At 51.8% G+C, this 21,043-nt stretch overlaps 1 protein-coding gene across 1 annotated transcript; it reads left to right on the forward strand.

The window, feature by feature from the left end:
- The first annotated feature begins 4,011 nt into the window (after window positions 1-4,011).
- Window positions 4,012-9,675, forward strand: C27H1orf116 (chromosome 27 C1orf116 homolog). Its single transcript, XM_069459390.1, has 4 exons — window positions 4,012-4,116; window positions 6,565-6,742; window positions 7,972-8,993; window positions 9,054-9,675. Exons 1-4 carry the CDS (start codon window positions 4,012-4,014, stop codon window positions 9,669-9,671), a joined length of 1,923 nt encoding a protein of 640 aa, XP_069315491.1. The 3' UTR covers window positions 9,672-9,675.
- The last annotated feature ends 11,368 nt before the right edge of the window (window positions 9,676-21,043 follow it).

Below are 21,043 nucleotides of genomic sequence, written 5' to 3' on the forward strand. Positions count from 1 at the left end.
GTCAAGTCAGACCAGCAAGTCACCCCTCCATTATCCGTCTGGGGGGCGGTTAATACTCTGGCCCCTAACTTTGGCTCTTTTCCTCCCGTTGCAGAGAAGAGGGAAGTGGGAAGACCTCAGTGCCAGGCTCCAGGGCCTGGCACACACAGCCCTGGGTGAATATATGGGTTTTCCAGTCCTGGCCACTGGAGCTCTAGGTGTGAGCTTACCCCACACCACCGAACTAGCCCACCACACTCTCTGACCGAGAGCTGGGGAGCTTAGCAATAAAGACCCCCCGTAGCGTCTAACAAAGCGCTCTGTGCAGAGGGTACTTCTACCCACCCGGTCCCTCAAACCCACTGGTGAAAGAGAAGATTAGACCGTTGCCTAAACACACAGAAGCTTGCCCTCGTGCTCAGGGAGAGGGATACGCACACACTGCAAACTTCAGTCTTCCTGGCATTTTTCTTAGGATGTTCTCCAGGCTGAGGCGCATTTCTGGGTAGTCAACAAGAAGTGGAGACACCTGGTCTGAGAGAACTAGGAAACCTCTTCGACTAGTGGGCAGAGAAGCAGAGCTCTTAGAGGCTGTGGGTGAGCCCAGGGGAGAAAGATGCCAAGAGGGCCTGGGTCTGTGCAGAAGGACAGCCTGGAGTGGGCCTGGGGCCCTCTCCCCACCCCACCCTCTTCGGAGCCAGAACTCCCAATGCTGTTTATTTCCGCTCTTCCAAAGCTTGGCTGGTTTCTGTGGAGTGGTTAATATTTAATGTGTCTTTGGGTGGGTGGCCCTGACTGTAGGCTGCGCATACTTCTCACCCCTCACCCCCTTCCCTCCTCCTCTTAAGTCCCCCAAAGAGATCAAGGGTTAAAAGATACCAAACTCTCACCTTGAGTGTTTTGCTTATTTCTCAGGCTTCTTATCAGGTAGAAACAACTCAGGTTTCAATGGCTGCCCTGAAAAAAAACCCCAAGTTTCAAGGTTGTAAAGTTGGTGAAAGGAAATGCAGCTTTTTTTTTTTTTTTTTTTTTTTTTACCATTCAGGCTCTTTGGGTGAGAAAACTAGGTATGGCAATGAGGTGCCAGCACTTGTGGGCTCACTCTTTCAGGTCAGATTCCTCTCTGCCGTGATTATGGAGCACCTGTCCATGATCTTCCACGGCAGTGGGTGTTGTTTCTTTACTCTGGAAATACCTGCTGTTGGGGCGGTACACTGGTCTGGAGGTATAAAGCTGAACGAGACCAGTCACAGGGTTTAAGGTATGGAGTAGTAGGAGAAGGGCGATCTTATGGCTTTGAATATCTAGTTGGGGGTGGCCACTGAGCCCTCTTAGGTACATGCCCCTCGTGCACCTGGACAGCCCTGAGATGCGGCCTGCAGGCTGCCCTGTGTATGCGGTTATGGGTCGGTCCCTGCCTGCCTGCATGACCTGGAGGGTCAGTGGGAAGAGCCCCAGCTTTCTCATCTGTAAGATAAGGAAAATGTCACGTCCTGACTATGTCCCCATGTTATTCTGAGGATCTAATTAGCATATGAGAGAGCACTTTGTAAGCCATAGTGTGCTGTGTTCTTGGGAAGCGGAGCTGGTCCTGTTGTCTTTATCTCTTCCAGCTGCTTCAGGACATCTTTGTTCTGAAATGACAGGGTCAGAGGCTTCCCCGGGAGGAAGGAGAGGATAGCAAACCACCATAAGTCTGAAGGCTACTTGGGAGGACAAGGGTAGCAATTTTCTCTGAAAGTAAGAGGCAGCAGCTGCTCACCCATTCACAGAGAATATTATACTAATTAGAATGAGTCACTTTAAATATTTACTGCCCCCATTTTACAGAAAAGAAAACTGGAGCCAAAAACTAGACCCTTAGATCTATACTGACTTCTCGACAACCATATGCCTTTGTCTGATACAGTTTTGTACCCCCAGTGCCTACTAGGTGCTCACGTTAGTTTAACTGAGTACATTGCCCAAATTCTGCTGAGCCGTATATTCTCTGGGAAATAAAATATCTAACAAAAAGCTTACAGTGATAGGTTAGAAACCAAGAAGCCTTCCAAAAGCTCACTCCAACAGACACCGGAACAGATGACAAGTTCATTCATCCTCATTTTTTGAATGCCTGCTGTGTGTCTAGGCTTATGAGAGTTGAATCCTCCCTGCTATAGGGGTGTCCCCCCTACAGAACGTTAGGAATGGGCCAGTGCTCTCTGAACCTGCGCAGTCCCTAATGGAGTGGATAGCTGGGGTGACTGAACTTCATCCACATGATTCCCATGTTCCTGTTTCTTTGGGGTTCTGGGTATGGGGAACTAACCTCATGAAGACACCCTAAGAGCTGTCTCACCGGTGTTGATTTCTGACTGGGCTTCTTTGGTGTCTCTACCCCTCTGGTCCCCTCCTTATCTCCTGAGAGGTTCCGGACCCTTATAAACCACGTGTCTGGCTCATTAGGGATCCTCCGTTTTCTTTCCCTGGTGTCCTGCCCCACTTAAGGGACTCCTCCCAAGCAGCAGAGGACCTCCATGAGGCCAGTACTTGGCAGCTCTGCAGAGTTAGAAGGCTGACTCATCCCACCCAGCCCAAACCTGACTTCAGCACTGGAAGCAATTATTGGCAGAAGCCAAAGGGACATCTGCCCTGGCATCCAAAACCCAAGTCCTCAGATCTCAAATAGAACACATCTTTCTAGGACCTTTTACCTAGTGTTAGGAGGGTAGGAAACATGGTGGAATATATAGCGTGACATTATAGGGAATCAGATAAATTTTCATTCCAGCACTCTCAATGCTCTCTTTGACCTTGGAACTGTCTTTTAATCTTAATTCTTTAGAATTTCGTTTTAACATAGAGGGGTCACCCCTGGCCTGCCAAATTCGGGTAGAGTATTTTCTACAATTAGGCATGTGAAAATCCTTGGGAATTGCCTTGCTTTGCTACTGCTATTGTCACAGTGAACTTGAAGCCTTTTATTTCTGCCACACCCCGCACCCCCCCCCCCACCCCAAGGAGTCAGAGTTGGGAGGAAGCCACACAGGACATTACTCTTATTTATTTGACACAGGCTAAGGAACCTCACTGGGAATATGAGCAACGACACAGGAGACAGTGCACTAGAGAGGAGATAGGTGTGTGTCAGCCACTGCAGGTGCCCTGTTCATGTCTCCTAGACCAGGGAGAGAATGACAGCCGTGGTGGTGGCTGTGATGTTAACTATGACAGCGCTGACAGTTACTAGGCCGTGCACCGTGCAGAGTGTTTTACATGGAGCATCATGTTTTATTTTCTCGACAGCGCTATGAGGTGGGTACGATTAAGGGCTCTATTCCTTCTCTCAGTCTATCTACAGTCTCCCATTAAACCAGAATCTTCTTTTCTGAATTCTTTTTTCCCTTGAATCAAGTTAGTTTGATCCTAGATAGATCTTGTCTTTTTCTTATTACAAGAACAAGAGTAGTTATTCATTTATTCATTAGTTGTTTGAGTATTTACCACCAACTAAACTGTGCTGTTCTCCCATTTAATCCTTACACTAACCCTACTTAATGAGGAAAGACAGACTCAAAGAGTGATTTGCCTCAAGTCATATAACTGTAAATGGCCAAACTGGGATTTGAACCCAGACTCAAGAACCCAAGCTATGAACCCCTGTAATATTTATTGTTTATAGTAATGGAAATGTAGGTTAAGCTCCCTGGTTAAGAGAAGAATGTAAGAGAAGTAAGAGAAGCTCCTCTCTGATGAGACGCTCTCCACCACCTAAGTCCATTCTTCCGCATGTATTGGAGCCAGCTCATGTGTCCTTCCACGCAGGCTGGGGTAGCGGGCAATGGCTGGTCACAGCCCCCTTCCAGCTCTCTGCTTGCTTGGTGTCCTTGCCGCCATGCTGCTCCAGGGCCTGGGCAGAGCCTTGCAGGGGCCTCGGCTCACACGTGGCTTTGATTCTTCTCTTTTCAGGCCCGGCTTGGGACATTCTTCGCTTCCCTTCACTTCCCCTCTGGGAGCCCCTTTTGCCACCCCTGCACGCTGCTACGGGCAATGCCCGAGAGGGAGCTGTGGCCGGCGGGGCCTGGCTCAGAACCCGTGACCCGCGTCGGCAGCTGCGACAGCATGATGAGCACCACCTCCACCCGCTCTGGATCTGTACGTACCCTCCCTCCCGCAGCCTGCCCTGCTTTCCGCACCCCTGCCCTGCCCTGCCCTCCCGCCTTTCCTGCTCGCTGCCACTTTTCTTTCATCTTCTTCGTCAGGGAGTGAATCACAACATCCATGGGCGCTTTCTGCCTCTGAGTCAGCCCTGGCTCTATAAGAGAATAGGGTGCGGCACCCTTGGAGAGCAATAGGACACATGAGACAGTTCCCCCTCAATTTTCATTAGGTTTGGGGGTTGAGTTGAGAAGAAAGAGCAGCCCTGTTATCCGAGGTCATGGAGGAAACTAGAATGTAGATTCTTGTAGCACATAGATTCTTGAAGTTCTCTGCAATGAGCAGCACTACTTCAGTCTCTTACAAAGATCAAAGAAAATAGGGTAATTAAGAGACCGGGTTCTGGAACCAAACAGATCTGACTTCTCTACTTATAAGCTGTAAGACCTTGCACAAATTATTTGATTTCTTTAAACTTTAGTATTTTCAAACAGGGATGATATTTACATGTAATTTGTAGGGTTCTTGCGGGGAGTCGATGAGATAGAGGTAAAGCAGCTAGCATATGCCTCTATGTAGGAAAGAAACAGACTGTCTAGGAGCAGAGACTGAGAATCTTCCAAAGATACCGTGTTTAACTATCTGTGAATGGCATGTGTGGAATGGTAATTTGTCTGGGCATGAATTTCCATCTCGGTTGTTGTAAGATGTGAAAGATGAGAAAGAGTAAATCTGCCCTACATCCAGTTGTAAGCATTCCTTCACTGTTCATGCTTGTCATGTACATAAGAACCCTGGAGAATTTATACTTTATTGCTTTATATCCTGTAGAGATATTTGAAAATTTAAGGATTATAGGGCTCTCTACTGAATGTCAAGAATGTTTAATGTAGTCAGTGGATTTTGATATGTAAAAACAGAGTAGAAAAAGCAACACACACACGCACACACACACACACACATAGACACACACACAATTCAAAGCGCAGGTAATCTGTACATAATTTCTTTTTGACCGTGGGTGACGGGGCCTCAGAGACATCTTTCTGTTTCTGTTAGGCTGAAGCCAATATGAATAGTCGCATACCACCAGATGCAGAATGGGGCAGGGATTAAAGGTTTGCAAAGTGAATCATTTTCAAAGGAGAAATTCAAAGTTGGCTTGCCCTTGGCAAGGCTATTTTGGGAGAAGGAGGGCAATAGAGATCTTTCTTCAAGTAACTCTTGGAGTTGGCTTTAGGGTTTCCAAGGGTTATATCTGGGGCTTCCCTTGCCATGTAGGCCCCAGTCAGTCACCTGACAAGTGGCTCTTTAAGGGGCAGAGGCAACTGGAAGGGTTATTCAACAACCCTCTCCCCTCCCTGCATAATATTTTTAGAGTTGTCTCAAGATCTTTCCTGGCCATCTAAGTGGGTCGGAAGAATATAAAGCTCTAAAGTGTCCCAAATATCAACAAGAATGGTGGAGATAGCAAGAAGAGACTCAGGCCAAAGTACTTACATTCCTATTTTCCCTTTTGGTTTTTCCTTCCACCTCCTCCTTGGAAGAACAACTATTCCGTCAACCTTCCTGGCTTGGTAGAGCAGGGACAGTGACCATCTGAGATGATCATAGCATTTCCTTTCAAATATCCCTATGTGCTCTCTCATGATGAAAGCGGTCTTCTTTAATATCTACTTAATGCATAATACTAAGTGCCTTCCCCTCTCCCAATACCAACCAGTTTCTCTACCCTCCCTCCTTAAGCTAATATTTGCTTAAGAAGTGCATACTTATTTGAATGTTCGCTTGAGCCAAATGTCATCAAGAAAGTAAATATACAAGGGAAAAAACCCTGTATGGAATGCATTTCAAAGTCAAGTGTAAATGATTTAGTGCATTTATCTGTGGCCAGTCATGCCACTGTTCCCACTGGCCTGGCAGCCTGTAGTTGGCTGCATTTCCTGTTTGTCCTCATACTGACCTTGACATTCCAGATCAAGTATGCAGAAGTACTTTGAAAAATTAAAAGCAATACCAATCAAGTCTCAGGTCAAATCATTACGTTGCCCATATAATTTGGAGCTAAATCAGAGACACACAAATGAAGTGTTTGACAAAGGTCACTCAGAGGAAATGGAATTAGAACCTGGGACTGCTTCTGATCTGTGGCCCTATGCAGTCTGCCCAGGACTGAGCAAAAGAAAGGCCCGGGGCTTCTGCTGGCCAGCCGCAGAGCAGGGTGCCAGCGGGCCAGCCGCCTGGCAGTCCTGCCCTCCCTAGTGCCTGTGGTTTTCAGGAGTTGCTCCAGCAGGTTTGCAGAGTAGCACGGGGAAGGTTTCCAGCCCTTCGGCATTCCTTCCCCATGGCAGGTGGTTCTCAGGCCCCGCCAGTTTCTGTGGAGGGAGCTCCCTCTCCCAGCTCCCTTTCCCTCCCCTTGTTCACGTCCTCTCTTCTCCCCCACAGAGTGACAGCAGCTACGACTTCCTGTCCGCTGAAGAGAAGGAGTGTCTGCTCTTCCTGGAGGAGACCATTGGCGCGTTGGACACTGAGGCTGACAGCGGACTGTCCACTGACGAGTCTGAGCCAGCCACAACGCCCCGAGGATCGCGGGCACTGCCCATAGCCCAGCCTGCTCCCCGGGGTAAGGCAGACTCCCTGGGACAGGACCTCTGGCAAAACCCAGAGAATCAGTGCATCCTCTGGTCCTTTCCACCACGCATGCCCTCTGGCCCAAAGGCCACAGGCAGGAGAAGGAACAGCTGCACTCTTCTCTACTCTCCTGGCTAGAGTAAAGCCCTGTCCCTGGAGGGAAGGAGGGACCACGGACAAGCCTGCATCCTATGTCTGTCCACGAAGCATCCGAGGCCTGGGAGGGAAAGGGATTGACCGGCTCCCATCCTCCTGTGGAAAATTCTAAAGAGATATGACCACAGAGGTGGGGGAGGGCGTCAGGGAGGACAGGGTGACTCTGGAGCGACTGAGTCAGTCTGGGGAGCTAATCTGAGTGATACAGAGGGCAAGGCTGCGGGAGATAAGAAGAGGGAAGGGCTCCCCGGCTAGTGGGCAGCACCTCAAGGCCCGTGTTGGAGAGTGTGGAAAGCCAGTGGCGTTCAGGCTCGGTGGAAAGGGACAGGATGGACACGAGTGTGGCCGTGAGTGCGGGGCATGTGTCCCAGGGTGTGAAGAACATTTTACTCCTGAGGACAGTCCCACTAGTGTCAGGGCTGCAAAATCTCTTATTCATTCACTTAGAAACATTTACTGAGCGTGTGTTAAACCCTCCCTGGAGATAGAGCAGTAAATGGAGACATGGGCCTATATTGCCCTTGAAAGTGGCTCACTGGCCCAGTGGTCCTGGGGCAGCTGCCGAGCTTGTTGGAAGGAAAGAGGTCATGTCACTCGTGCAGGGACTCTATGGCTGTTACAGAATCGTCCAGGTGCTCATAGAAAGTGAGAGGAGGAGAAGGCAGAAGGTTGGTCAAAGCAAGAGCAAATCACTGGTTCATATGCTTCCACTGGGAAGTTACCTGGGACCCCAAGATAGCGAGAGAACTGTCCCGAGTCTACCCCAACTCTGGTGCCTCTGTAGAAGGTCAGGGAGAGCCTGAGTCAAGGATGTGGGGCAACCAGGGTTCACCCTCTCGCCAGTCATCAGGAAAAATTAATCCACAGTCAAAGGAATCTGCTATTATCGATCTTTTAGTCTAAATGATATCCAGACAAGAGTGCTGGCCTTCTGAAAGCAAAGAAAACGAAACAAAACCCGTTCATTGCTAGTTGGAGGTCAGAGTTCAGGGAGCATTTGCTTTCCCCTCTGCCGCGGGGCCCTCACCTCTGTCCCCCCTGTTCTGTTCTCCCTGACCCACACAGGAGATCCAGAAGAGACGGTCACTCAGCAAGGACCAGAGCCAAGGAGAGTGACTCACTCCAGCTCATCGCATCCTCCTGAGCCCCAGGGCCTGGGCCTCAGGTCTGGCTCCTACAGCCTCCCCAGGAACATCCACATTGGTGGAAGCCAGAAGCTCAGAAAAAGCGGCCCCCAGGCTAAGAACCCCCAGGCTAAGAGCCACGTGGTTGCTGGAGAACTCGAGAGGTCCGAGAGGCCTGCAGCAGAGCCTGAGAAAGCGCAGGCCAGCCAGGGCGGCGAGCCTGGCTGGGCACCCGCCAGCCCCCAGGGGGCTGCCCTAGATTTGAACGTGGTGCTCATCCCTCCCCCAGAGGCCTTCCGGGATACCCAGCCAGAACGGTGCAGGGACGACAGCCTGCCCGAGGGGCCAGGACAGCAGAGCCACATACCCCAGCTCCACACGCCAGCCAACCCCCAGAAGAGAGAGCAGATTCCTTCAGAGGCCATGTCCCAAAAAGCCAAGGAAAAAGACTCAGAGCAGGGCCCAAGACAGCCAGGGCCTCCTCCTGCCATATTGTCCCAGAGTGCAAGAGCTGAGGGTGCTCCCCTTCCATCAGGGGAGGACCCGCATGCCCAGCTGCCTCCCCTCACAGCCCCTAAGCCCCGGAAGCTGCCGCCTAATATTGTTCTGAAGAGCAGCCGAAGCAGCTTCCATAGCGATCCCCAGAACTGGCTGTCCCGCCACGCTGAGGCCGCCTCTGGGGACTCCGGCCTGGTCTCTTCTTCAGTGCAGGAGCAGCGGAAAGCACGCCGGGAGGCGCTGGAGAAGCTGGGGCTGCCCCAGGACCAAGATGAGCCCGGGCTCCACTTAAAGCACACCAGCTCTGTCAGACTCAAGGAGACCCGTGCTCAGGGCCCTTCCTCGGCTCCTGCTCCAGCTCCGGCTCAGCCGGCAGGTCCTGCTCAGGTCTCAGCAGCTGTCCCTGCTGCAGGGAAGGCTCCAGCTCCAGCTCAAGGACCTTCGCCAATGCAAGCTCCTGCTCCAGCTCCAGCTCAGACCACAGGTCCTGCTCAGGTCTCAGCAGCTGTCCCTGCTGCAGGGAAGGCTCCAGCTCCAGCTCGAGGACCTTCGCCAATGCAGGCTCCTGCTCCAGCTCTAGCTCAGGGGTCTTCTCCAAGCACAGTTTTGATTCCTGCCCAGGAAACCCCTCCAGGGAATGTTGCAGCTGCCAAATCCATGCCAATTCCCATCCCCAAGGCGCCAAGGGCAAACAGTCCCCTGACCCAGCCAAAACCAGACTCAGGGCTGACTCTCCAGCAGAGCAGCATCCCTGGCCTGAGACAGATGAACTTCAAGTCCAAAACACTGGAGCGTTCGGGTGTGGGGCTGAGCAGCTACCTCTCAGCTGAGAAGGACGTCAGTCCCCAAACCAGCACTTCTCTGGAAAAGGCCTCCGTCTTGGACAAGGTCTCGCCCAGCGTCTTGCGTAATTCCCGGCCCCGGCCTGCCTCCCTGGGCACAGGGAAAGACTTTGCAGCCATCCAGGTGGGCAAGTTGGCAGACCTGGAGCAGGAGCAGAGCTCCAAGCACCTGTTCTACCAAGGACAGAGACGTGACAAGCTTCCTCGGCCCCTTTGTGTCAGCGTCAAGATCTCCCCAAAGGGTGACCCTGGTGAACACAGAAGGGAGGCCCTGAAGAAGCTGGGACTGTTGAAGGAGTAGACTCTGGCCACCAGCACTGCCAGCGCTGCCACCTGCCCGCCCGGCACCAGGAAAGACGGGAGCTCCACTCAGGGGATTTGGCCACTTCATGACTCGGGGCTTGGGCAGGGGTCGGCTTCTCTCAGGTGCTCCCTGAGGCGAAGGGGAGGGAGAGATGTGAGGCCAAGCATGTTTTCATATTCGGAGTGTTGTGCCACTGCGTGCCTGGACAAGCATGTGTGTGTGTGTGCGCATGTGTGGTAGGCTGTATGCACCCCTGAAGCTATGTATGTAGCACAGGAGGCATTGCTGAGAGTTCTGCCCTTGCTGGAGATTCTCACCTGCAGTGAGCGGACGGCAGCCCGGCCAGAACTGCGTGGGGGCCAAGCCAGAGAGGAAAAGCCAGATGAGACAGTGCCTGTGACGTGACTCGGGAAAAAAGTTGCACTCGGCAGCTGCAAGGTCACGGGAAACGTGGGCCTCCCAGAGTCCCTGAGGTGGCTAGAGACGGGCTCACACCTCGCCAGGTCCCTTTCTCGGTTCCGGCCTCTGCACGAGGCCCGGGGCCAAGAGGAGTTGGTTTGTTATCTCCTCACCCACTGCCTTCACGGTGTCGCCGGTCCCCAGGATAGGACACATCTCTGTCACTAAACCTCTGGGTTGACTGATAGCAGAACAGCCCTCGCTGGCCTGAGGAGGCAGGATAAGTGACCACACGCTCTCGCCTCCGCCTCTGCCGGGGAGAGTCCTTGTCCACAGGCTTGACAGATCCAATAAAAACTGTGCCGTGGTCCCTGACGCTGGTATTCCTGTTCCTCCTGCTCTCCCGCTGCCTGTCCCAGTCTGCACCTGGTGGACCCGGGGGCTGAGATGGGAGCCCCAGCCCAGGGGCTTCATGGATACCAAAGGACTGTTTCAGACCATGTCCGTGCTATTGGTGGGAGTTTTTAAATGTCCTCAGTTCCAGTGGTGGAAAATCAACACGATACCTTCCCTGCCAGTTCTTCCTAGAATCAGAGCTGGGAGGGACGTCAGAGGAGCTCTGGCTCAGCCACGTTGGGGGAGGGAAGCGACTCCCCCAGGGTCACTCCACCATTTAGTGACAGAGCTGAGACCAGAACCCGGAGCTCCTGATCCCCCCTGCGTGCTGCGCCTGCCGCCTGCCCTCAGCCAGGCTCTTGGACACCCACGCAGCACCCAAGGGCCCACAGGCCCTGTCAGAGACTCCACCCCAGGGCCCTTCAGCATCCTCAAGTATCCGCTGAAGCAACAGAGATTCAATGTTGTTCAGGATAATAACATCTAGCGCTGTGTTTTTTAAGTTTTATTTTGGAAAGCAGCTATAAGTAACTCGTTATTAACCAACATACCTCCACTCCAAATTCCCTGACCAAGTTGTGCAACTTGAGCAAATGTCAAAGGAGGGTATTACAGGTGGGTGGTGTGGGCTTGTGAATACAAGCTTGGAGGTTAGACGTGGCCAGACAGGGCCCTGCTTCCCCTTAGGAAATAAATCTTACGCACGACTGCGAGCTGGGTAGAGTCCAGGATACCCAGGGACGATCGGAAAGGTGTCCTTTAGGTCAGCTGAGCATTTCTGGGCCATGTCCTCATGATACGACACCGTTAAGACTCAAACTTTCTGGAAATGACGAGAAGGTAAGGCAAGGACAATAGACGGCTCCACCCTGCCACGGCATGTGGGGTGTGGGTGTGGTAGTTTCTATGTGCATTCGCTCACACGCCCAGAAGCCTGGGGCCTCCTTCCTGGCGCTGAGTGGGGACCTGGCCTGTGCGGGCTGATGGCCCCCGCAGCTGGCCGGGCTGTGTCTTATTACAGACGCCCGGAAAGAGGGAAGGCCACCGTCTGGAGGACCAATCCGACATGCTGTATTTCACAGAGCGGCTTCATGCGTGTATTTCAGGAACTCAACCTGGAGAAAGATCGCCTTATTCTTTATTCATCAATTGCCCTGATGAGTCGGGAAACCAGGGGACGGCTACAAGTAAAACTGTAAACCTTGGTAGGAATCTGGGGCCCTGGCATCAACACGGGTCGGTCGGGAGTACACCCTGCTGTGTCCCCACACCCTGGCAAAGGACATTTCTCCTCCAGACAAAACAAAGCTACGTACGGCCTGCACCTGCCCACCCCACATCCTCGTCCTAGTGACATGTCCGTTTCCCCCGTTTTCCTAATCTGAGACTCTCTTCCCCCACTGGTGTGCACCGGCCTCAGAGGACTAGGTGGGGGGTGAGGGCGGGCTCAGAGTTGCTCTTATCCCTTTTTAGAGAAATCTGAGTTGAAGTTTGTATAGGCCATTCATTTGATTTTAAAAACCAAAGCAACAGCTCTACTCCCACTTGGCTCGGACCTCTGCTACCCCCCGCCATAGCCTGGGCAAAAACCACCGACCACAAACCACCAAACACGGGAGCTGGCCTCTCCCGCCTGGCACAGCAGGGTCTGTGTCCTCAGATGTGTTGACAGCTGCTGCTTTGAATCACCACTCCTGTGCCACCGGGGGCAAAGGCACTCTGCCCCCGGGGGGCAGGACTACGTGCCATCTCACACAGAGGTCAGGGGACAGGGCGGCCCACCCCCCACGTGCCTCCCTCCACAGTGGGACCTGTGGTGTGGCAGAGGACACGCTGTAGGCTGGGGCATTGCAGGTGTCACATGCTGATGGGACGTTTCTGCGCTCTTTTCTCCACGTGAGTGTGGATGGAGCATTTAGACCTGGGCTCAAATTCAACCTTCCTCACTTACCACAGGAACCTGGGGACATCACTTTAACTTTCTGAACCTCGGAGTCTTCGTCTATAAAATGGGGAAAATAATACCATCCGTTCAAGGTCGTTGGGATGAATAGGTGATATAAAATATGCAAAGCTCAGTTCCTGACTCAGTGTAGCTGCTCAATAAATGACAGTATTATCTTCTGATCTTACTTCTTCCTCCTCAAAGAGGGGAATGCAAAGAGGGTTGAGAGCCAGGAGCTCACACAACTCAGCGCTGAGAGAAAATAGAGGCGAGCTTGCTACTTATGAAAGTCCAAAGTCACAACCAGGCTTTGGCACACCCTCCAGGTGACTCAACTTCACCCATGCCACGTTTCCTGGAATTTGAAAAGAAAGAGATTATCACAGATGCGGTTTTGTTTTAGTGAAGGCTGAACCAGCTGTTTCCAGCATCTGTAAAACCCAGCATCCCCTTCATCGTCCATCTCTTGCTGCCCATGACCACATCATCTACTTCTCTTTGCTTCCTCTAACTTCCTTTTGCTGTGTGGTTCAGAAGGCTATATGCTGTTCTACAGTTACACACTTTTAAAAAGGAGGGAAAAAAATAAACATATACCAGGAGGGAACTCTGGCTAAAGCCAGAAAGAGATAGAAGCTAGAAAATGTTTTAAGATTCCTGGAGCATTTTTTTTAAAAATAGGGTAGGCATCTTTCTGGAATGAATCAGGCATTAGTTATCAGGAGGCAAGGAGTGTATTGGACGAGCTCTGCAAATCCCTGCTGACATAAAGCCCGGTGAATTGTAGGAGTCATCTCCACCGTCATGGTCATGATTGACCCTTAGCACACAGGTGATGCAAAAACAGGTGACATTCTCATTCAAGGCTGTCATTCTCTCTTGCTCAGTGCCTAGCTGGGTGACTGTTCTTATTCACCACTTGTCTCATATCCAGAGTTCAAAATAATACAAAACAGGATGGTACCCTGGCAAAGCTCAGACCAAAATGAGTCAAAGGTATTATTATCTTTGTTTTACATCTGAGGAAAATGAGTTTCAGAGAGCTCCTGGGGTTATGGGAAATAGAACTAGGGAGAGAATCCAGGCCCCTGGTTCAGGGCACTGATTCATTCATTTCACAGTTTCCTGAGTTCTAGCCCTCTGCCCAATATTGGGAAAACAAAGATGAGACAAATCCAGATCATAGAGGAGCTCATAGTCTATAGAGAGGAAGAGACGATAAAATGTGATTATGATAAACACAGTAAGAATATAGAACCATAGAGGGCAGAGCCTTAAGAGAAGAAGCAGGAAGTTCTGGAGAGAAGGAGTTCCACACAGAGCAAACACACAGCATGAGCCAACAAAACACCGAGGAGCAGGGTCTATCAGGAGAACCGTCTGTGACATTGGGTGCCCAGGGACCAGGCCAGAGAAACAGGCAGCAGGAGATTGTGTGCCATGCAAAGCAGTTGGAACTTGATCCTGTAAGCAGTGGAGAGCCCATGGAGGATTGAAAGGAGAGGAATAGCAAGACCAAATCTGCATTTTATAAAGGCTCTGGCCAAGGCTGTGGGAAATGTACCATCCTGCAGTGATATGGAACAAGGAAACCAGGTGGGGAACTTTATCGGTCAAAGATGCTTTTGGCTGCAAGTAACAGAATCCCCTGTGGCTTAAATAAAAGGGGATTCATTTTTCTCCCATAATGAGAAATCTAAGGGTGGGTGGCCATGAGCGTTGGTCAGAGCTGGAGGCACTGAGGGTGTCTGTATTCAAAGGACGAAAAAGGGAAAGAAGAAATGCCAGCAGCTGTGTCTGTCCTTATTATTAACAGAGCAAAATCTTCCCCAGAAACTCTTCAACAGACTTTCTTTTCCATGTCATTGGCCAGCACCGTGTCACAAGCTCCCTCTGGCTGTAAGGGGGCCTTCCCTGTCCTCTCTGATGGGAGAAAGGGTTGGGTATGAGTGTCCTACCAGCTAATCCACAATGTCCCCTACAGTCCAAGTGAGAGTTTAAATAAATCAGTGAAGACAGCAGGGCGGGGAGTACAATTCTAAATGTGTTCACAAAGGTAATCAGCAGCTTAATGACTGACCATACATAGAGTGAAGAAGAAAGAGGCGTTCAAAACAACACCCACATTGCTGGCCTGGACAAGTAGACAGAATTCACAGAGTTTCTACGGGAGTAAGACCAGGGGGAAGGGGGTTTGGGGTATACTGAGTTTGAGGTTGCAGTGGGACTTCTAAGTTGGCATGGCCCCCAGCTCAGGAGGGAGACATGGTCATGGGAGCCACCAAATGTAGGAATGTGCTCCATCTGCTCTGCCCAGATGAGTAGCCACGAGCCACAAGTTGTGGCCATTGAGCACTTTGAGGAACTGAATTTGTAGTTTTGTTCCATTTTAATTAATTTAAATTTACATTTTTAATTTGGCTAGTGGATATGCTATTGGACAACACCGCTCTAGAACTCTGGCCATCTCTCTGCTCCCGCTCTGGGAATGTTCCTTGAAATAGTCACAACCTCTCCTTCCTCACCTCAACTTTACTCCTCCCTGTCTTCAAGCAAGCGTCTGTCCCCTCCATGTCCCCAGACTGAGCCTTTCCAAGACACCAGCAGTGCCCATGTTGTCAGATCCAATTGTCCTCTTTGCTCTAATTTATTTCAACTCTCAGCAATATTTCACAGTTGACAACGCCCTTCTCTCTGAATCGCTATCTTCTCTCGGCTCCCGGCTACTGTGTGCACCTCATCGGTACCCATTGCCAGCTGGCTCTCCTGGGCCCCTGGGCTCTATCCTGTGCCCCCTTCTCAGATCCATCTGCATGTTCTCCTTTAAACGCATCGAGTTTGTCCCAGCTCTGGAACTCTGCCTTGGCTGTTCCTTCTGCTGGAATTCCCTTCCCCGCATCTTTACATAGCCGGTTCCTTCTCATCCTTCAAGTCTCAGATTCAATTTCAGCTCTTCCGAGACGCCTTTGCTGGATGCTCAAGCTAAAGGTGCCACTCACTCTTCCCTTTCATCGGATTCATCGTACCACACTTGAACTGTCCACAGAGTGTTCGCCACTATCTAATATTTTCCTGTTTATTGGTTTGCTTATTTTATTCACTTTCTCTTACCCTCAACCAAAATGTAAACTCCATAAAAGCAAGTTCATGTAGAAAAACTCTTGGCACATAGTAAGCACAAATATTGATTTAATGAATATGTGGGAAGGGGTTCCTTTCAAAGGGGGCTCCTCTATGATCTAGATCTGTCTTATCTTTGCTCTCCCAATATTGGGTAGAGGGCTAGAACTCAGGAAACTACAAAATGAACAGAGAATGAATAAGTACACTGAACGCAGAAGAGAAAGAGAAGTTTTGAAAGCTAAGGGTAAAAAAAGTTTCTGGAAGAGAACATGGTCAACAATATCAAGTACCCCAGACACATCCAATATGACAACTTAAAACATTTCCACTGGATTTGGAAATTAAGAGGTCACTAACAATCTCAGCAAAAACAATTTTGGTGGAGAGTTGAGTGTGGAAACCTAATTTTAGCAGGTTGTGGAGACAATGGAAGTAGAAACAGTGAGTACAGATCTAAGCTTAGCTACAAAGGGAGGAAGAAAGCTAGAAAATCGACAAAAGGTGATCTATGGTCCATGAGGGCTTTTTATTTTTAATTGTTTGCTTTCATTTGAGCATGATCATATGCTAGGAGGAAAGAGTCGGTAGAGGAAAAAATTAAATATGTAGGAAAAGTGATCATATAGAGGAAGGCTCTTGAAGGAAAATAGACGGGACAAGATCTAATGAACAAGAATGAATTCTTGGGAAAGAGACTCAGCAGTTCAGGAGAGAAGAAGGAAAGGTTGGAGAGAGGTAAAAAAAAAACCACTTTATGTGTAGCAGGTGGGAATGGAGGGAGTTCCCACTTAATGACTTGCCTTTTCCCTTTTGATGTGGAGACAGTGTGTGAGTGAGGGAAGTAGGGGTGGGGAAAGGACGTGATAAGAGAGGGGAAGGCACACCATAGCCGTGTGGGTAGGACGAGAAACAAAGTTAGTTTGGAACGACAGAAAAGAATGTGTGACGACAGTGAGAGCCCCAGTGAGGCCAGGGACTCCTTCAGGAAAGCACAGGTGCAGAGAAAGCAAGGTGGGGTCGATTCGGGTTCAAGGGGGTGCAGGGTTATCTCCACCCCTGGGCCTCCGACTGAGGCTCCCTCGCTCACCGTGCTGCGCTACCCTATGCAAACATCCCCAGCAGAAAGTGATTGTTCTGAACAATGTCCCCCCCCCCCCCGTTTTCTACACAATTTGCCAAATCCACAGCTCTTGCTGCATCCTTGCTAGTTCCCAGCACCTGTGAGAACCACTTCAGCATCCTGACAGCACCTGAAGGAACCTTAGGCCCCTCTCTCAAAGCACTGAGGAGCGGTACCGCACGTATGGGGAAGAAAAGGCATGTTCCGGAAATGGCCCGAGGTAAGGAGAGTGCTGACTGCCCCCCAGTGTCGTCTCAGCCTCTTGGCATGGGGGGTGGCAGGGCTGGGAGGCGTGTTGCAATCAGGGCAGGAGGTAGAAACTGAGCTCCACGAAATGCTGAGGATGTGTCAGAGTTTTGTATCGAGCAGAAATCGGGGGGTTGTGGGGGGAGGATCTGAAGGAACGTAGAGGCCACCACTGTGGCACAGCTGTGGCCCTTCCTAGGCAGAGTCAGTGACAAATTATCCCGGGGTCTGGGCAGTAGTACACGGGCAAAACACATGGGACGACACAGGTAAACTCATTTTTTATCATTTAGCATAGCCGAGGCAGAACCTGTGGAAGGCTTGGATGGATGATCTATGTGAAATCACATGCCACTTCCGTCCAGCCGAGAGAGAGAGAGAGAGAGAGAGAGAGAGAGAGAGAGAGAAATAGAAAGGCTTCTCTGAGCTGGGAGTGGCCTCTCTCCACCTGTCTTCTAACTTCCCTTCCTTCTGCTGATTTAATATCTCCTGCACACAAACCTTCAAACACTCTCCTCGGGAGAGGTGCGGCTAGAATCAGTGTTTAACAAACACTTAAAGAACAGGGTGTGTTGCATTCGGGCTTGGAGTGGAAAAGAAGGGAGCTCCCAGTCAAATGGGGAAGACACGAGCTGCGCCTTCAGAAAGCGTCCCAGCGCGGGGACGGAGCACCCATATGGACGGGCCACGTCAGGGCGAATGAACGCACGCAAACGGGGGCAGAACTGCAGCGGGGATGGGGAACAGCGGGCTCATGGCCTGGCCAAGGGAGGCTGACTAAAAGCAAAGGATGTTGAACTCCATTTTGAAGGATGAAGTGCTTGGTCTGAGAAGCAGAGGGGGAAGGAGTCCTTAGTAGGCTTCAGTTTACGAGGGAGGAAGGAAACATATAAAAATTCCTCATCTCCAGACAGGAAGCCCTGAGCCAATGCGTCATGTCGGCCTGTCCCTGGGATTTTTCTCATCCAGAGCTGGGGCCTCCTTCTTCTTGCTCCATTGTTTTCAGAGGCTCCAAACTGAAACTGGAAGCTCCGGGAGGAAGGGTCTGGGCAGGGCGGTAACAATGGGTCAGTGTTTAACTCAGGGGACAAAAAGCCCTTTGATAGGACCCTGGCCTTGGCACACTCTTCCTCTCTGCAAAGAAGCTTGGATTGCATTCAGGGAAAGCAAGACCAGGAAGCAGTGGTCAGTAAGGACCCCTTTTCCTTTCAGATGCCCGTGGCTGTAGGACAGGGGTGCAGTTTAGACCCCGGACTGCTGTCAAGCTTCTTTTCATCCCCGCTAAGGCCCTCTTCAGACCCAGGAGGCTTTTATCTGGCTCTGAAGGAGATGGGGCTGGGGCCAGGTGTCCACGTGGAGAGAAAATGCCTGGCACCGATACTGCGGGTCCCAAAGCACATACACCGGGGTCGAGAACTTTCAAAGGGCTCCAGTCCCTGAGCCAGCATTTCTAGGAGCCTATTTTCCTTACAATAATCAGTTTCTTGGTGAATCTCAGTTATTTAAGCTAATCACCTGTCCAGGGCAGAAGGTAGGAGGGAAAATGACACAGAGGTCAGGCAGCTCTCAGGAAAGCAGTGGCATTGAGAAAGGTCAGGGGGCTCGAGAGGTGGGCACAGCACGCTGAGGACGAGTGAGGAGCCCTCCATGCCGGTGGCTGGGAGGGCTGGCACGAGGGCGCGGGGGGAGTAGGGGGTGGCGCTCCTGGGCCAGCCCCTTGGGGTGATGCTTCCAGGCCCACCTCACGCTGTTCTAGAATCGCCCACCCTGACATGACTCAAATCCCTCCAAAAGCCTCAGCAGGATTTTCCTTCCCTCTCTCTTTATGTTCTCTGCCGCCCAGGATATTTTTCTTGGGATGATAGAACACCCTTTCACAAGGAAGCCAGCAGGGCCGATTCTGGGGCCTTACAGCAACGCCGCACCCAAGACGTGGGCAGAGTCCACGGTGGCGGCAAACCCTCCGGAGCACTGTGGGCAGAGCCTTATTGCCATCTGACTTGGAGCAGGAGGTTCCACCGGGCTTGAGCAGGAGGGGGGTCAGCCCAGGTTCAGCCAGTTTCAGGAACAGTTGGTCACGAAGGGTTCTGGGAAGTGGGAGAAACTGTGTCGCGTACATCTGCCGTTGTTTGGGCGAGTTGGGTTTTATCACGAGGGGTGGAGAGGAGCAGTGAGGGGCTGAGGTCGTGTCTGTGCGAGAGGGCAGGGAAGAACGACCGCCCGGACAGCACAAGCGTATGCCAGGGTGCGAGGACCGCAGGGGGGACTTCTGGGTCCCTCTGTGTCTCTCCCACCATGCACATAGGAGCCAGTCAGCGCCGCCTTTCCCTGCCCCTTTGCTGTCAGTGCTGGCCCCTCCCGCTGCCTGTGCCCCCTTCCCTGGGATGGGAGCTGAGCTTGGGCTGATGGGAGAGGGGTGGTGAGACCTGGGCTCTGGGGAGGGCCAGGGGAGGTCAAAGAACCGGCTGAGCTGGACGAGGGATTCCTGTCATTCCCTGGCTGGCTGGGGAGGGAAGGGAGGAGGTGAGGGGTGGCGGGGATAAGGAGGGTCCTAGCAGGTCGGGTGCTTTCCTCCATCAGCCACAGTGGGTGGCGGTGCCGCTTGGTCTCCTCCATGCCCGCGCCAGGGTTTGAAGCAGGCAGGCGGCTCACTGGCCCCTGTGCTGCGGGGCTGTGCGATGCGGAGAAGGGAGCAGGGTAGTGGGCAGCGTGCACGGGGCGCCGATCCAGACGGGGCATGCGGGAGCCTTGCGTTCCCGGGAGACGGCCTGAGGGTCCTTGCCAACCCTCAGCATTCTGCTAGGCCACTGCCAAGAGGGACAAGACCCAGGAGCTGTGGGGAAGGGAAGACCCCAGGCCAGCTGGGGAGAGCAGTCCCAGCTCCTCACCCGACCACTCTGCCGGTCCCTGTGCCTGGCCTCTGCCCTTCCTGTCCTCTAGGGGCCCCAGACCAGGTGTGCACTATACCTATGACCTCCTTGATTCAACTGAGCTAGAGTGGGAATTCTTTCCAGAATATTTTATAAAAAATTTTAAGAAAGGTAAAATTCCCAAACAAGAACATGCAGTAGCCATGGAATGTACAAGCTCAGATTCCGCACTCAAGCCCAGCTGCCGATTGGCTTGGCTGGCTGGAGTCCCGGTTATGACTTCTGCGGCTTTGTCACAGATGATCGGGGGACCTGGGTTTATTATTCTCTGTTTCCGCATCTCCTAGCATGGGGCCTGGCATCTCATAGGACTTTAGTTAATGCATGTTGGATGAATAAATAAACGAATTCCTAGCATACAAAAGGAAAGAGTGGCTTTACTCATAAGCCACTTGTCCAAACAGCTAGTTGTCCCAGGAGAACCCAGCTTTTCCCCCATCTTCCCCCAACCCCCGTCCTCAGGGAGCAGAGAATATCCCAAACAAATTGCTCATACACAACTGAACGAAAGTGACGAGAGAAAGTCAGGGCGTTTAGAATGCTGCCCTGGAGAGGGTTTCATCTTCAATAAGTAAAGAACTCTTCTCTCTGGGCCCGGGGAAATGTCCCTTTGACCTTGCTCTAGGCCTGTGCTGCTGCTCTCCTGCCTGTCCCTCGGACCCTGGCGCTTCAACCTCTCTACCTCCTCTCCCTGTTTCCCCATATCAAGGGCCCGATCCCAGACGGAGGATCCTCCCCGCACCGGCCTCTCTGGTCCTCATCTCCAGAGGGCCCCACAGCACCTCCAAGTGTTCAGGGCTGAGCAGACATGCACAGGCAAGAGACAGTGAGCCAAAGGTATCAACGTCCCCAGCACGCATGTCTGTAGGTACACAGGTCCCCAAAGATACCTGTGAGCTATTACCTTAGGCCTGCGGTCCCCAACCCCCTGGGCCATGAACCAGTCTGGTCTGTGACCTGTTAGGGACTGGGCTGCAGAGCTCCACCACCCACCACCCTGGTCAGCGAAAAAATTGTCTTACATGAAATTTGGGGGTGTCGGGGCGGGGGGTGGAGAGGAACTCAACAGGAAGTGAGCGGTGGCCAGCGAAGCTTCATCTGTATTTACAGCCGCTCCCCATTGCTCGAATCACTGCCTGAGCTCCCCACCCAAACCCCCGTCCGTGGAAAAATTGTCTTCCATGAAACCGGTCCCTGGTGCCAAAAAGGT

The sequence above is a fragment of the Eulemur rufifrons genome, chromosome 27 (genome assembly GCF_041146395.1).
Source record: "Eulemur rufifrons isolate Redbay chromosome 27, OSU_ERuf_1, whole genome shotgun sequence".
NCBI lineage: Eukaryota > Metazoa > Chordata > Mammalia > Primates > Lemuridae > Eulemur > Eulemur rufifrons.

Coding starts and splice junctions, on each gene's coding strand:
- C27H1orf116 (XM_069459390.1), top strand. CDS start 4,012: ATGCCCGAGAGGGAGCTGTGGCCGGCGGGGCCTGGCTCAGAACCCGTG. Junction 4,117..6,564: donor CCTCCACCCGCTCTGGATCT/GTACGTACCCTC, acceptor TCTCCCCCACAG/AGTGACAGCAGCTACGACTT. Junction 6,743..7,971: donor AGCCCAGCCTGCTCCCCGGG/GTAAGGCAGACT, acceptor TGACCCACACAG/GAGATCCAGAAGAGACGGTC.